The sequence below is a fragment of the Borostomias antarcticus genome (assembly GCF_949987555.1).
Source record: "Borostomias antarcticus genome assembly, chromosome: 6".
Lineage (NCBI taxonomy): Eukaryota > Metazoa > Chordata > Actinopteri > Stomiiformes > Stomiidae > Borostomias > Borostomias antarcticus.
Window position 1 is genome coordinate 28,206,525 of NC_140239.1, and position 12,678 is coordinate 28,219,202.

A 12,678-nucleotide genomic window follows, 5' to 3' on the forward strand; every position below is an offset into this window, starting at 1 on the left:
AAGGTAGCAGCCGACTGTATGGTTGAGAATAACACATCAGGACATCAGGCATGATCATGTTGATTCTGTGTGTATTGTATAAAGCTGCTATGTGTGTGTTAGTAATTACTAGCTTGTATTTCTCTCGTGTCAGGGAGGGTTCAGATACCGCCTTGTCAGCGTTTTGAGCCACATAGGCTCCTCTACCACATCAGGTGAGGCCTAGTTTGGACTGGATAAGACATGAAATGGCTTCTGTCTCATAGTTAAAGCACGCACACATCATCAAGACACACACACACACACACACACACACACACACACACACACACACACACTTACTGTAGACGACCTGGCTGAGAATAAAACAACAGAACTACTGACCTGTGAACTCAAATACATACAGTCCATGAACATAATATTATTATACTAACCTGAAAGCTTTACTGGTAAGAATACAACACACAGAATAAGAAGAAAATAACTCACAGTTGAAAGCAATTAATTGAAGGTGAGTGTCAACACACACACACACACACGCACACACACACACACGTTATACACGTCTGATCACATCAACTGACTGTTCCCCCTCTCCTCGTAGCGTCTGATTTCCTTGTGTTCTGCGTTACTGGACCAATAACTGTCTTCCCTGTTCTCTCCGTCTTCTCCATTTCCTGTGCTGACTCTGTCCCCTGTGTTCTGGGTTCTTTGTGATCCACCCTCAACTTGTTCTATCCTGTAGGACATTACATCAGCGATGGCGTCTATGCTGATGGAGGCCCGGGAGATGGGAACGACTGCTGGCTCTCCTACGACGACCTCAACGTCTCTGAAACCACCGGAGCGTCAGTGTGTCGCCTGCGAAAGAAGAGCGCCTACATCCTCTTCTACGAAAGACAGGTGCCCTGTTCTCATTCATAGTTCTACACATAGCATGGAAATGAACGGAAATGTCCTTCAAGTTCAAGTCATCACTTTATAAGACAGGATATTTGCATACATCAACTACTTACAGCAGTAACATATAAATGTTTTCTCTTGTAGAAGCCAGAGATTTGTCCAGGATCTGGAGGGGACAACCTGAATTCTGGAGATGGGCAGACCAGGGAGCCGAAGAAACAAATTAATCCTGGAGGCAGCCCACGACAGAGGTAAGAAATACATTGATTCAGCATCAAACATCATCCAGGAGCACCACCATGCAGTCAGTTTCATATTGGCCACCATTTCTCTTTTCTACCCAGTGTCAGTCACACCAAGGAGACCAATGGGGTCCCTGCCAGTAAGACCACCTCTGGCCAGGTGGTTGAAGCCACCTTGACCCCTATGGTCAAATCCACTGACTCACTCATTCCTGCCAAGGTGGTTGAGGTCACCACTCCCACCAAAGTGAAGGCCGCCAGCCTCCCCAAGGTGGTTGAAGCTCCCACCCCCATCAAAGTGGTTGAAGCTCCCACACTCATCAAAGTGGTTCAACCCGCCACCCCCATCAAGGTGGTTGAAGCTCCCACACTCATCAAAGTGGTTCAACCCGCCACCCCCATCAAGGTGGTTGAAGCTCCCACCCCCATCAAGGTGGTTGAAGCTCCCACCCCCATCAAAGTGGTTCAACCCGCCACCCGCATCAAGGTGGTTGAAGCTCCCACCCCCATCAAAGTGGTTCAACCCGCCACCCCCATCAAGGTGGTTGAAGCTCCCACCCCCATCAAGGTGGTTGAAGCTCCCACCCCCATCAAAGTGGTTCAACCCGCCACCCCCATCAAGGTGGTTGAAGCTCCCACCCCCATCAAAGTGGTTCAACCCGCCACCCGCATCAAGGTGGTTGAAGCTCCCACCCCCATCAAAGTGGTTCAACCCGCCACCCCCATCAAGGTGGTTGAAGCTCCCACCCCCATCAAAGTGGTTCAACCCGCCACCCGCATCAAGGTGGTTGAAGCTCCCACACCCATCAAAGTGGTTCAACCCGCCACCCCCATCAAGGTGGTTGAAGCTCCCACCCCCATCAAGGTGGTTGAAGCTCCCACCCCCATCAAAGTGGTTCAACCCGCCACCCCCATCAAGGTGGTTGAAGCTCCCACCCCCATCAAGGTGGTTGAAGCTCCCACCCCCATCAAAGTGGTTCAACCCGCCACCCCCATCAAGGTGGTTGAAGCTCCCACCCCCATCAAAGTGGTTCAACCCGCCACCCCCATCAAGGTGGTTGAAGCTCCCACCCCCATCAAAGTGGTTCAACCCGCCACCCGCATCAAGGTGGTTGAAGCTCCCACCCCCATCAAAGTGGTTCAACCCGCCACCCCCATCAAGGTGGTTGAAGCTCCCACCCCCATCAAGGTGGTTGAAGCTCCCACCCCCATCAAAGTGGTTCAACCCGCCACCCCCATCAAGGTGGTTGAAGCTCCCACCCCCATCAAGGTGGTTGAAGCTCCCACCCCCATCAAAGTGGTTAAAGCCACCACCCATATCAACGTGGTTGAAGCCATCACCCCCTCCCACGTGAATGGTATGTTCCATGCCTTCTTCCCTGTCTTTCTTGTCAACTCTGTTGTCTCCTTGTCCAACGTCTGACTAGATGCTAAATCATATTTGTTCTAGAGTCATGTATATTGTTCTACATCTCACCTGGTGCGTCAGGTGCGTACGGTTGTTTATTAGTAGTTTCCTGTCTCTTCCCTTGGTGCCTCACTAGGCTCTCTCCACCTTCGGGACGTCTGCGCTTCCAGATTCCTGGACAGGTGAAGAACAAGTACTTTATTGAAACAGGGTGAAGGCGTGACAGGCAAGGGGGGCATACTAATTATTCCCGGGACCTTGATTAAAACCTTGGCTGTGTGTGTGACCCCTCAGCTCAATCACAGACCACAGGGGTCCGAAAGCGCCGGCTCTGCCTAGATTGGCCTGGGCGAGTATCAGGGTTCCTGGTTGTCACGCCGATGGACAGAGAGGCCCCGCCCCCACCGCCACCCTCACACACAAGCAGCTGGTCTGCATGGGGTACGCTCTGAGAGAATGGACTGGCTGCACACACACGCTAGACATGCTACACACACCAACACACAACAGAGTACATTTACACACAAACTAACGAAACACATTGAGTGTGTAACTTTACTGACTCACTGAGTTTGTCCATCCCAGGTTACCCAACCTTGGGCAGACCTGCTACCTGAACTCCACTCTGCAGAGTCTTCTGAGCCTGCAGAGTTTCTGCCAAGGGCTCTGCAAGCAGCACCGAGTCTGGAATTCAGCACCGGGAGCAAACCTCTTCAGGTGCTTCACACACCCACGCACACACACACACACACACACACACACACACACACACACACACACACACACACACACACACACACACACACATTTGTACACAATAGGTACTCACAGAGTGCTGCTCCAAGAAAAATGCAATACATACACACACCACACATGGTCCACATACAGCAACCGTAGAATTCCTTTGTGAAATCTCTCTCTCTTTGTGCAGGTTCTTTGTGGATATCCAGGTGTCCAGGTTCACCAACGACCGGCGCCACAAAAAGAGGCTGCTCTGGGATTTTAAGGACTGTGTGTCAGCTGAGGCAGAAGAGTTCAAGGACAATGGCCAGAAGGTCAGTAACGTTACGGCATCTTTTTTTTATTGATTCAATGTCGTTATGTGCGCCGTATGAATAGCGGGCATGTCTGTTCTTACAGACGCCATCTATTAACCATCAATTTCAAGCATTTTAACCATGAAGACATATTTGGGTTAGGGGTAGGGTTAAGGTTGGGGTTAGGGTTGAGGTTGGGGCTAGGGTTAAGGTTGGGGTTAGTGTTGGCGTTAGGGTTAGGGCACCGTAATAATAGACTTTGACTTTTTTTTAGCAGCTTTTAAGGCTTCAGTGAGTGAAACGAAGAACAAAATGCAATAATTTGTTCCACTGTATTTTCTTACCTGGTTTTCCCTAATATGTTTCATTCATTTATGTGTGTGCGCGTGCCTGTGTTTGTGTGTGATGTGTGTGGTGTGTGTGCGTGCCTGTGTTGTGTGTGTGTGTGTGTGTGTGTGTGTGTGTGTGTGTGTGTGTTTAGGATGCCCATGAGTTCCTTGGCTGCTTCCTGAACCAGCTGATGTCTCTGGCTCCAGAGCTGAAGGGACAAGCAATGGCGATGGGCGGGACCTATACCTGCCCTATCCAATCACATTTCAACTTCCAGCTACAGAGCACAAGGACCTGTAGAAGGTGATACACACACCATGCACACACACACACACACACACACACACGCACACACTGAGGGAGGTACACTCACACTCATATGGCAGGTCAACAATTATAGCTGGAACAGATCTAAATCATGTGTTTAAACTTGATTCCTTTTCTTTGAAGGTGCGGAATGAAGTCCTCAAGACAGGAGGAGAACTCAAACCTGTCCCTTGATTTGATCAGTGGTGATTCTGTAAAGGACAGCTTTCACAGATATTTCATGGTCAGTGTCACACTCTGTACTCTATTCACTGTTGTTGTATTTAATGATGAGGTTTCTATATCTCCCCAGGCGCTGGTACTAACCTTCTCCAACTCCATATGCCACAACTAGCTATGGTTAGGGTTAGAGTTAGTAGATCAGGTAGTATTTGTTAGTTTATTTTTAGACATTTTTAATTCATTTATAGATTTATTGGGGGTGGGCGGGGCTCAAAAGTGTTCCAGTGTCATGTACTTCCTGTAAACTATATTGGAGATGACCGCTGTTTCCTCTCTGCTGTAGGAGACGGAGCTGGACTACAGATGTGACTGTGGGGGTTCCAGCTCAGGTCTGCGGTGGTCTCTACTGACCCTGCCTCGGTAAGGGAGCTGACCCATGACCTCTGTGGGCTCGTCTGTGCATGCATATAGACATATAAGACTTCCTCTATTGTCCAAACACTTGCCAGTGATAATTATACAGCATTGAAATGCAACACCAAAGACTAAAATGACATCTTATATTTTACTATAGGCTACAGTTACAGTACATCTCTTCATATCATAATTTGTATATTGCCATGCAGTTTTCAACGTACTAGGAATTTGCTTTCATATATGTTCTTGTTCTTATAGAATATAATAATATAGTTCTTATTGGCTACATTAGTATATCTACAGCTACAACATTACCTTCCTCTGCAACTCTCTCTGGATTCTTTCTTTTTTTTCTCAGGGTGTTGGTCCTCCATCTGAAGAGGTTCAGAATGAGGTCAGACTTCACTCTGGAGAAGACACAGGACCCGGTCCACCTGTCCAGAGAGCTGGTGGTGAGCTCTGGACCATCTGGGGACTCCGCAGTCCTTCTCACCCAGAACCGGCGGAACCACGTCCAGAACCAGAGACCCCCACCGGCCACAGGTAACATCACAGAAAAGGGTTCTGATTCTGTGCCGTTACAGCTCACACAGAACGGACCAGGTGTAGAATACACTCTATTAGTCAGAGCTGGAGAACAAGCATAAAGAACAGACTGGTCTTTTCTTGCCCTGTCCTTTGCTGATCCAGTCCTTCTGAGCACAAAGGAGAGCGAGCCAGAGAAAGAGGGGAGCGACTACGTGGTGAGGAGGACAGAGACAGATACTGTAGACTCAGAGAGACACAATCAAACACTCAAAGAGAAGGTAGCAGCCGACTGTATGGTTGAGAATAACACATCAGGACATCAGGCATGATCATGTTGATTCTGTGTGTATTGTATAAAGCTGGTATGTGTGTGTTAGTAATTACTAGCTTGTATTTCTCTCGTGTCAGGGAGGGTGCAGATACCGCCTTGTCAGCGTTTTGAGCCACATAGGCTCCTCTACCACATCAGGTGAGGCCTAGTTTGGACTGGATAAGACATGAAATGGCTTCTGTCTCATAGTTAAAGCACGCACACATCATCAAGACACACACACACACACACACACACACACACACACACACACGTTATACACGTCTGATCACATCAACTGACTGTTTCCCCTCTCCTTGTAGCGTCTGATTTCCTTGTGTTCTGCGTTACTGGACCAATAACTGTCTTCCCTGTTCTCTCCGTCTTCTCCATTTCCTGTGCTGACTCTGTCCCCTGTGTTCTGGGTTCTTTGTGATCCACCCTCAACTTGTTCTATCCTGTAGGACATTACATCAGCGATGGCGTCTATGCTGATGGAGGCCCGGGAGATGGGAACGACTGCTGGCTCTCCTACAATGACCTCAACGTCTCTGAAACCACCGGAGCGTCAGTGTGTCGCCTGCGAGAGAAGAGCGCCTACATCCTCTTCTACGAAAGACAGGTGCCCTGTTCTCATTCATAGTTCTACACATAGCATGGAAATGAACGGAAAGTTCAAGTCATCACTTTAGAAGACAGGATATTTGCATACATCAACTACTTACAGTAGTAACATATAAATGTTTTCTCTTGTAGAAGCCAGAGATTTGTCCAGGATCTGTAGGGGACAACCTGAGCTCTGAAGATGGGCAGACCAGGGAGCCTCAGGCGGACAACCAGGGGGCGGAGCCAGGGGGCGGAGCCGAGGGCCAGGGGGCTGAGCCGAGGGCCAGAGGGGATCCGGCCGCTGGAGGTCTGGCAGGGGGTCGGCAGGCGCCGCCGACGGCCCAAAAACAGGCAGCTGGGCAGGCTGGGTCAGCTGGGAGACGGGCAGGGGAACCCATGGAACCAGGAAACCCGATGGAACCAGGGAACCCGGAGGGAACAGACGCAGCACCGAATCAGGAGACACTGACAGAGGAGACTGCTGGAGCACAGGGCAGGCTGAGCCTCGGCACAGACGGCCGACGGCTCGGGAACCGGACCTCAGTTGTGGCTCTGGGCTGCGGGCACTCCAGGAAGGAGTCAACTGTACTGGGGCTAAGATGGCTGAAACTAACCAGACTGAGGCTAACCGGACTGGGGCTACTGAGACTGAGGCTAATCAGACTGGAGCTAATCAGACTGGGACTACCAGACTGGGGCTAATGAGACTGGGGCTACTGAGACTGAGGCTAACAGGTCTGAGGCTACTGAGAGGGTTAAGAACAGCCACAGCTAAGAAGACAATGATTGGGACAAGATCTGGAACAGGGCTGGAGTCGGGGACAGGGTCAGGCTCTGAGGACCCCAGGAACTCAAACACCAAGGTCTGCGGGAGCACAGGAACTGGGACCTGAGGGAACGCAGCCACAAGGGAGAGCAGGAGCTCAGCCACAGAGGGGGTCTGGGGAACAACAGGAGAGACCTGCAGCTCAGGAGAGAACTCAGGAGAGACCTCAGGAGAGACCTGCAGCTCAGGACCTGGGGGAAACGGCCACCACACAGGAACAGGAAACTGCCACCACACGGGAACAGGAAACTGCCACCACACGGGAACAGGAAACTGCCACCACACGGGAACAGGAAACTGCCACCACACGGGAACAGGAAACTGCCACCACACGGGAACAGGAAACTGCCACCACACGGGAACAGGAAACTGCCACCACACAGCGCCCAGGGGCTGGAGCAGGGGGACACTAACAAGATGGTTTAGGCTCTGCCGGTGGCCTCCACCTCTGCTAATTAGACGGACCGTAGCCACCTGTCTTCCTGTGGTCACATGGCTCCTGTTTCGCAGTCATCAGGAGTATATCTGACTTGTATTCCTGCTACTCAGTGCCAGTTCAATGATAACGCATTTCAGAGAATGAACAAAGGGTTTAAAAAAAAATACAAAAAACAACAAACAAACAAAAAACTAGACAGGTTTAAGAGAATAAAAGCATCTCCAGGTAGCATACTGACATTTGTTAACATTAAACTGGCACTGAGTAGCAGAAATGCAGGTCAGATATTACGGTGGCCCTGAAGTGTCACAACACAACGCATCAAAAAAAGTGACAAGGCATCAAAAAAAAGTGACGACTCATCAAAAAGCTGACAACACAACACAAACCGGCCACAACACAACACAAACTGGCCACAACACAAACTGGCCACAACACAACACAAACCGGCCACAACACAAACTGGCCACAACACAAACTGGCCACAACACAACACAAACCGGCCACAACACAACAAAAACCGGCCACAACACAACACAAATCGGCCACAACACAACATAAACCGGCCACAACACAACGGAAGTGAGCCACAACACAATGGAAGTGAGCCACAACTAGGGGGGCGGAGTCTCGCCATCACGCCCCTATCCACGCCACGAACCCCACAACTCGGCCCCTGAGTGGGCTAGCGACACACGGTCTTCCCCAGTGGTGCAGGAGGGTGGCCCAGAGAGAGCTACACTGTTCCTGACTGGCTCTGACCCGACAACACAAACCGGCCACAACACATTGACTAGTAGCCTATCAGCACTGGGGCAGGGCCTAGAGCAGGGCCTAGACCAGGGCCTAGAGAAGTGCCTACAGCAGGGCCTAGAGCAAGGCCTAGAGAAGGGCCTAGACCAGGGCCTAGCCTAGAGAAGGGCCTAGACCAGGGCCTAGAGAAGGGCCTAGACCAGGCCCTAGAGAAGGGCCTAGACCAGGGCCTAGAGCAGGGCCTAGAGCGGGGCCTAGACCAGGGCCTAGAGAAGTGCCTAGAGCAGGGCCTAGAGAAGGGCCTAGACCAGGGCCTAGAGCAGGGCCTAGAGAAGGGCCTAGACCAGGGCCTAGACCAGGGCCTAGAGAAGGGCCTAGCAGGGCCTAGAGAAGGGCCTAGACCAGGCCCTAGAGAAGGGCCTAGAGCAGGGCCTAGAGCAGGGCCTAGAGAAGGGCCTAGAGAAGGGCCTAGACCAGGCCCTAGAGAAGGGCCTAGAGAAGGGCCTAGAGCAGGGCCTAGAGCAGGGCCTAGAGCAGGGCCTAGACCAGGGCCTAGAGCAGGGCCTAGAGCAGGGCCTGGATCTGCATGGTTGAGAATGTGACATCCTGGGCCCTACTCCAGGGGGTCTGCTTCTAAACCCCTGGACAGTACACTTTGATTGAGCGGTTACTTACTAGCAAGAAGATGTGTGCTCTTCCAGTGGATGAGGTATTAGCTACATCTCCTACAGGGACCCAGTGGTATTAAGTAATTGAAATACAATCAAATCTTATTAGACCCAGCAGGTCTGATCCCCACATCAATTACAATCACCTCACCTCATGCATACTGTAAGACATGTATAATATCCCCTCCTGTTGGTGTAGCTAACAGCAGTAGTGCAAACTTGACCTTAGTCCAATCATTGTTGTGTAACATTCGGGCTCACAGCCTTCTGTTTCTGTGTGGTCTGCCAGAGAGAGAGAGAGAGAGAGAGGGGGGGGGGACTTCCTTCCTGTAAACCTCTGTGTGTATTTGGAAGTTGTTTTTCAGAGAACTGAACTTCAACCAAAGCCCCCGAAAGCACAGGAATGGCGTCGCTCACAGACAGACCGGCGGTGAAGCTCGGCCACATGATCCTTCTGTCCCTCTGTATCCCAGCCTGCACTGGGCTCCCAGGAGGTGAGTTGGACGTCTGGGGTGGACGGGAGATGAAAGCCAGTCAACTATTGTGTGAATGTATTGAGGTGACTCAGAATAGGAGTAGGATTGTTGATCTTGGACCATTCTGCCCTGGTCATAGAAAAAGGGAAACATGATCTTTGATCAACACCACTTCTTTGGGATGCGTCGTATGGGCCGATATCCGATCCACGCTGCCGGCTCTGCAGTAGATAACTGCTCAAATCTCTGACCAAATAACTATGCTGTGTTGATTTACTTCCACCATCTTGTTTCTTACGCTGTGTTCGTCCCAGTGTTCCTGGACAGACAAGCGGCCAGCGGCGTTCTGCTCCACCAGCGCTCGCGGCGCGCTAACTTCATGCTAGAGGAGCTGAGACTGGGAGACCTGGAGAGGGAGTGTCTGGAGGAGGTGTGCTCCTACGAGGAGGCCAGCGAGATCTTCTCCATCCCCGAACAATTAGTGAGTGGTTTCAAATGTATTGTGTGGGTTGGGATCCCGGTTCCTCCTGTCGACATGTCGTCCTCGGGCGAGACAGTGAACCGCAAATTACTCCCAATGAGCAGACTAGCACCTTGCATGGCAGCTGCCGCCATTGGTGTGTGAATGTGTGTGTGAATGGGCGAATGAGAAGCCTTTGTAAAGCGCTTTGGATAAAATCGGTATATAAGTGCAGTCCATTCACCATATAAGTTACTATAGGACATTATACAGTCACAAGTACAGATATCCAAACATCTCAGCAACATTATACCAGATCTCGAGTCTTTTCTCTTTCTCTATAACCGTCCATTCTCTTTCCTCTTGTGCTCAGAATCAGTTCTGGACAACATACTCAGGTATGTGGGATCTTTTTTTAAACTCCTAGCTGCGCTGTGGTGAAATGCAATGGTGGCAATCTGCACGGATCCACCCGCCAATCGGACGACACAGAGCATCTGGTCCTGTTTGTTTCGGTGTGTAGAAGCGGACCAGTGCCAGTCTGGGCCATGTGTGAACGGAGCCACCTGTGTGGATCAGATGAATAACTACATCTGTATATGTCCTCCTGGATTTGAAGGGCGGGACTGTGATAAAGGTGCGTAGAGGAGTCCACCAGTCGTGACTAATCACTCATAATCAATCAATCAATCAATCAATCAATCAATCAATCAATCAATCAATCAATCAATCAATCAATCAATCAATCATAATTTCATGGTGATCGCACTCTCACTTGGCAAGATGAAATCTGGAAAACCAGATTATTGTCTGACGAATCACTGAATCAACGGCATACGTTTTAGAAATACATCACCCCTGAATCCATCACCTCAAGCTCTTTAATGTTGCTCTGTCTCTTACCCTCCTCAGTCCAGGGTTCCTCTTATGGCTGCCTGTATAGAAATGGAGGATGTGAGCATTTCTGTACCGAGTTCCCTAACCTGACTCACAGCTGTGACTGCGCCCCTGGTTACAGCCTGGACCCAGACAACAGCAGCTGTCAAGCACAAGGTCTGGCTTAAGCTCATACTACAACTCCCAACATCCCTTGCTGACCATCTTCAAGCCATCTCTATATTGGTGCTACTATAGCCTAAGGGAAAGTGTCCTTGGCAGGTACTATCACAATAACACACATAAACAGCATTAACTCACTCACTTCAATAAAAAAAAAAAACTCTTTCTCTCTCTCTCATTTCTGCACGCACGGACACACACACACACACACACACACACACACACACACACACACACACACACACACACGCTCACACGCTCCTCTCCCCCTGTCTCCCCAGGCCCTCTTGCTGGGGCTAACATGGCTGAAACTAACCAGACTGAGGCTAACCAGACTGGGGCCAATAAGACTGGGGCTAATCAGACTGGTGCTAATAAGACTGGGACTACCAGACTGGGGCTAATCAGACTGGGGCTAATCAGACTGGGGCTACTGAGACTGAGGCTAACAGGTCTGAGGCTACTGAGAGGGTTAAGAACAGCCACAGCTAAGAAGACAACGATTGGGACAAGATCTGGAACAGGGCTGGAGTCGGGGACAGGGTCAGGCTCTGAGGACCCCAGGAACTCAAACACCAAGGTCTGCGGGAGCACAGGAACTGGGACCTGTGGGAACGCAGCCACAAGGGAGAGCAGGAGCTCAGGAGAGACCTCAGGAGAGACCTGCAGCTCAGGACCTGGGGATCGCTGCAGCTCTGCAGCAGGTGACTCTGCAGCTCATGATAGCCCAAAAAAACTTGGAAAGAGGAATCCCAGGGTGAAGGGCAGGGGTGACACTGAGGACTTGTTGGAAGGCCTCCTCTTCATGCCACTCCACAATTCCAACCTCTTGTGGATGTGGCAATGATGGACAGCCAGATGAGGATTGGCTACTCCGTTTAAGTGAAAGGTTGTATTGTATAAGGAGTGTTTTTGAAATGTAATGAAGTCCAAAACTGATGTGTGGAAGTAAACAACCTCTCAATTAAATTAAAGGGGTAGTGCACTATTTTGACATTTAGCCCTACTTGTGGGCTGTCTACCTTGAACCTGAAACATAGAAGCCATAATTTCACTGGTCGTTCCAGTATTGAGCTAGCTGCAGTTGTTCTGCAGGCTCTCGCTGGGTTACAATGGAAGTCAATGGGGCATATGGAAATGCATTGGAAAAACTACAAAATTGTCAGAGATGGCTGGCATCGAGGCCAGCTAACACCTCCATTACCGCTGCTTGGAACACATTTGGACTGTTTTTGTAGCCTTGTGGAAGCCTCTCCCATACATAACTCCTGCATCTATGAGTATAAGAAGTACAGGGTGTAATCTTACCAGTCTCAGTTTGATGTATCGCAATCCAATTTTTTTTACATGCTTGGCATGTCTTGGTCATTCCCCTGGCGCTTGTTTTTGCTGCTGCCATGGAGGAGTATATGCAAGTCATGCCAAACACCTAAAAATATTGGGATTGCGATTTCATAGGAGAGCATACTGAGACTGGTAAGATTACAGCCTGTGCTTCCCGTCTCAGAAAAGCACATTTATCATCGTTTTTCTAAAGCATTTACGGGTGCCCCATTGACTTCCATTGTAGCCCAATGAGAGCCTGCAGAAAAACTGCAGCTAGCTCATTACTGGAACGATCAGTGAAATTATGGCTTCTTTGTTTCAGGTTCATGGTAGACAGATCACAAATAGGGCTAATGTCCAAAATAGCACACTACCCCTTTAACATATATGTAAATAGAAATACACTGTGTAGAAAATAAAGA

General features: G+C 49.9%; 1 protein-coding gene across 1 annotated transcript; it reads left to right on the forward strand.

The window, feature by feature from the left end:
* Positions 1 to 9,162: 9,162 nt before the first annotated feature.
* On the forward strand, positions 9,163 to 12,669 carry LOC311310005 (uncharacterized protein). The gene is made up of 6 exons (XM_084439384.1): positions 9,163 to 9,429; positions 9,726 to 9,892; positions 10,245 to 10,269; positions 10,395 to 10,508; positions 10,784 to 10,924; positions 11,212 to 12,669. The coding sequence occupies exons 1-6, from the start codon at positions 9,339 to 9,341 to the stop codon at positions 11,775 to 11,777; spliced, it is 1,104 nt and encodes a 367-aa protein (XP_084295510.1). The 5' UTR covers positions 9,163 to 9,338; the 3' UTR covers positions 11,778 to 12,669.
* Positions 12,670 to 12,678: the final 9 nt, after the last annotated feature.

Bases quoted from the DNA above. Each gene is read 5' to 3' on its own strand.
- LOC311310005 (XM_084439384.1), top strand. From the start codon at position 9,339: ATGGCGTCGCTCACAGACAGACCGGCGGTGAAGCTCGGCCACATGATC. The intron at 9,430-9,725 runs GTGAGTTGGACG...TGTTCGTCCCAG, and splicing joins CTGCACTGGGCTCCCAGGAG to TGTTCCTGGACAGACAAGCG. The intron at 10,509-10,783 runs GTGCGTAGAGGA...TACCCTCCTCAG, and splicing joins AGGGCGGGACTGTGATAAAG to TCCAGGGTTCCTCTTATGGC.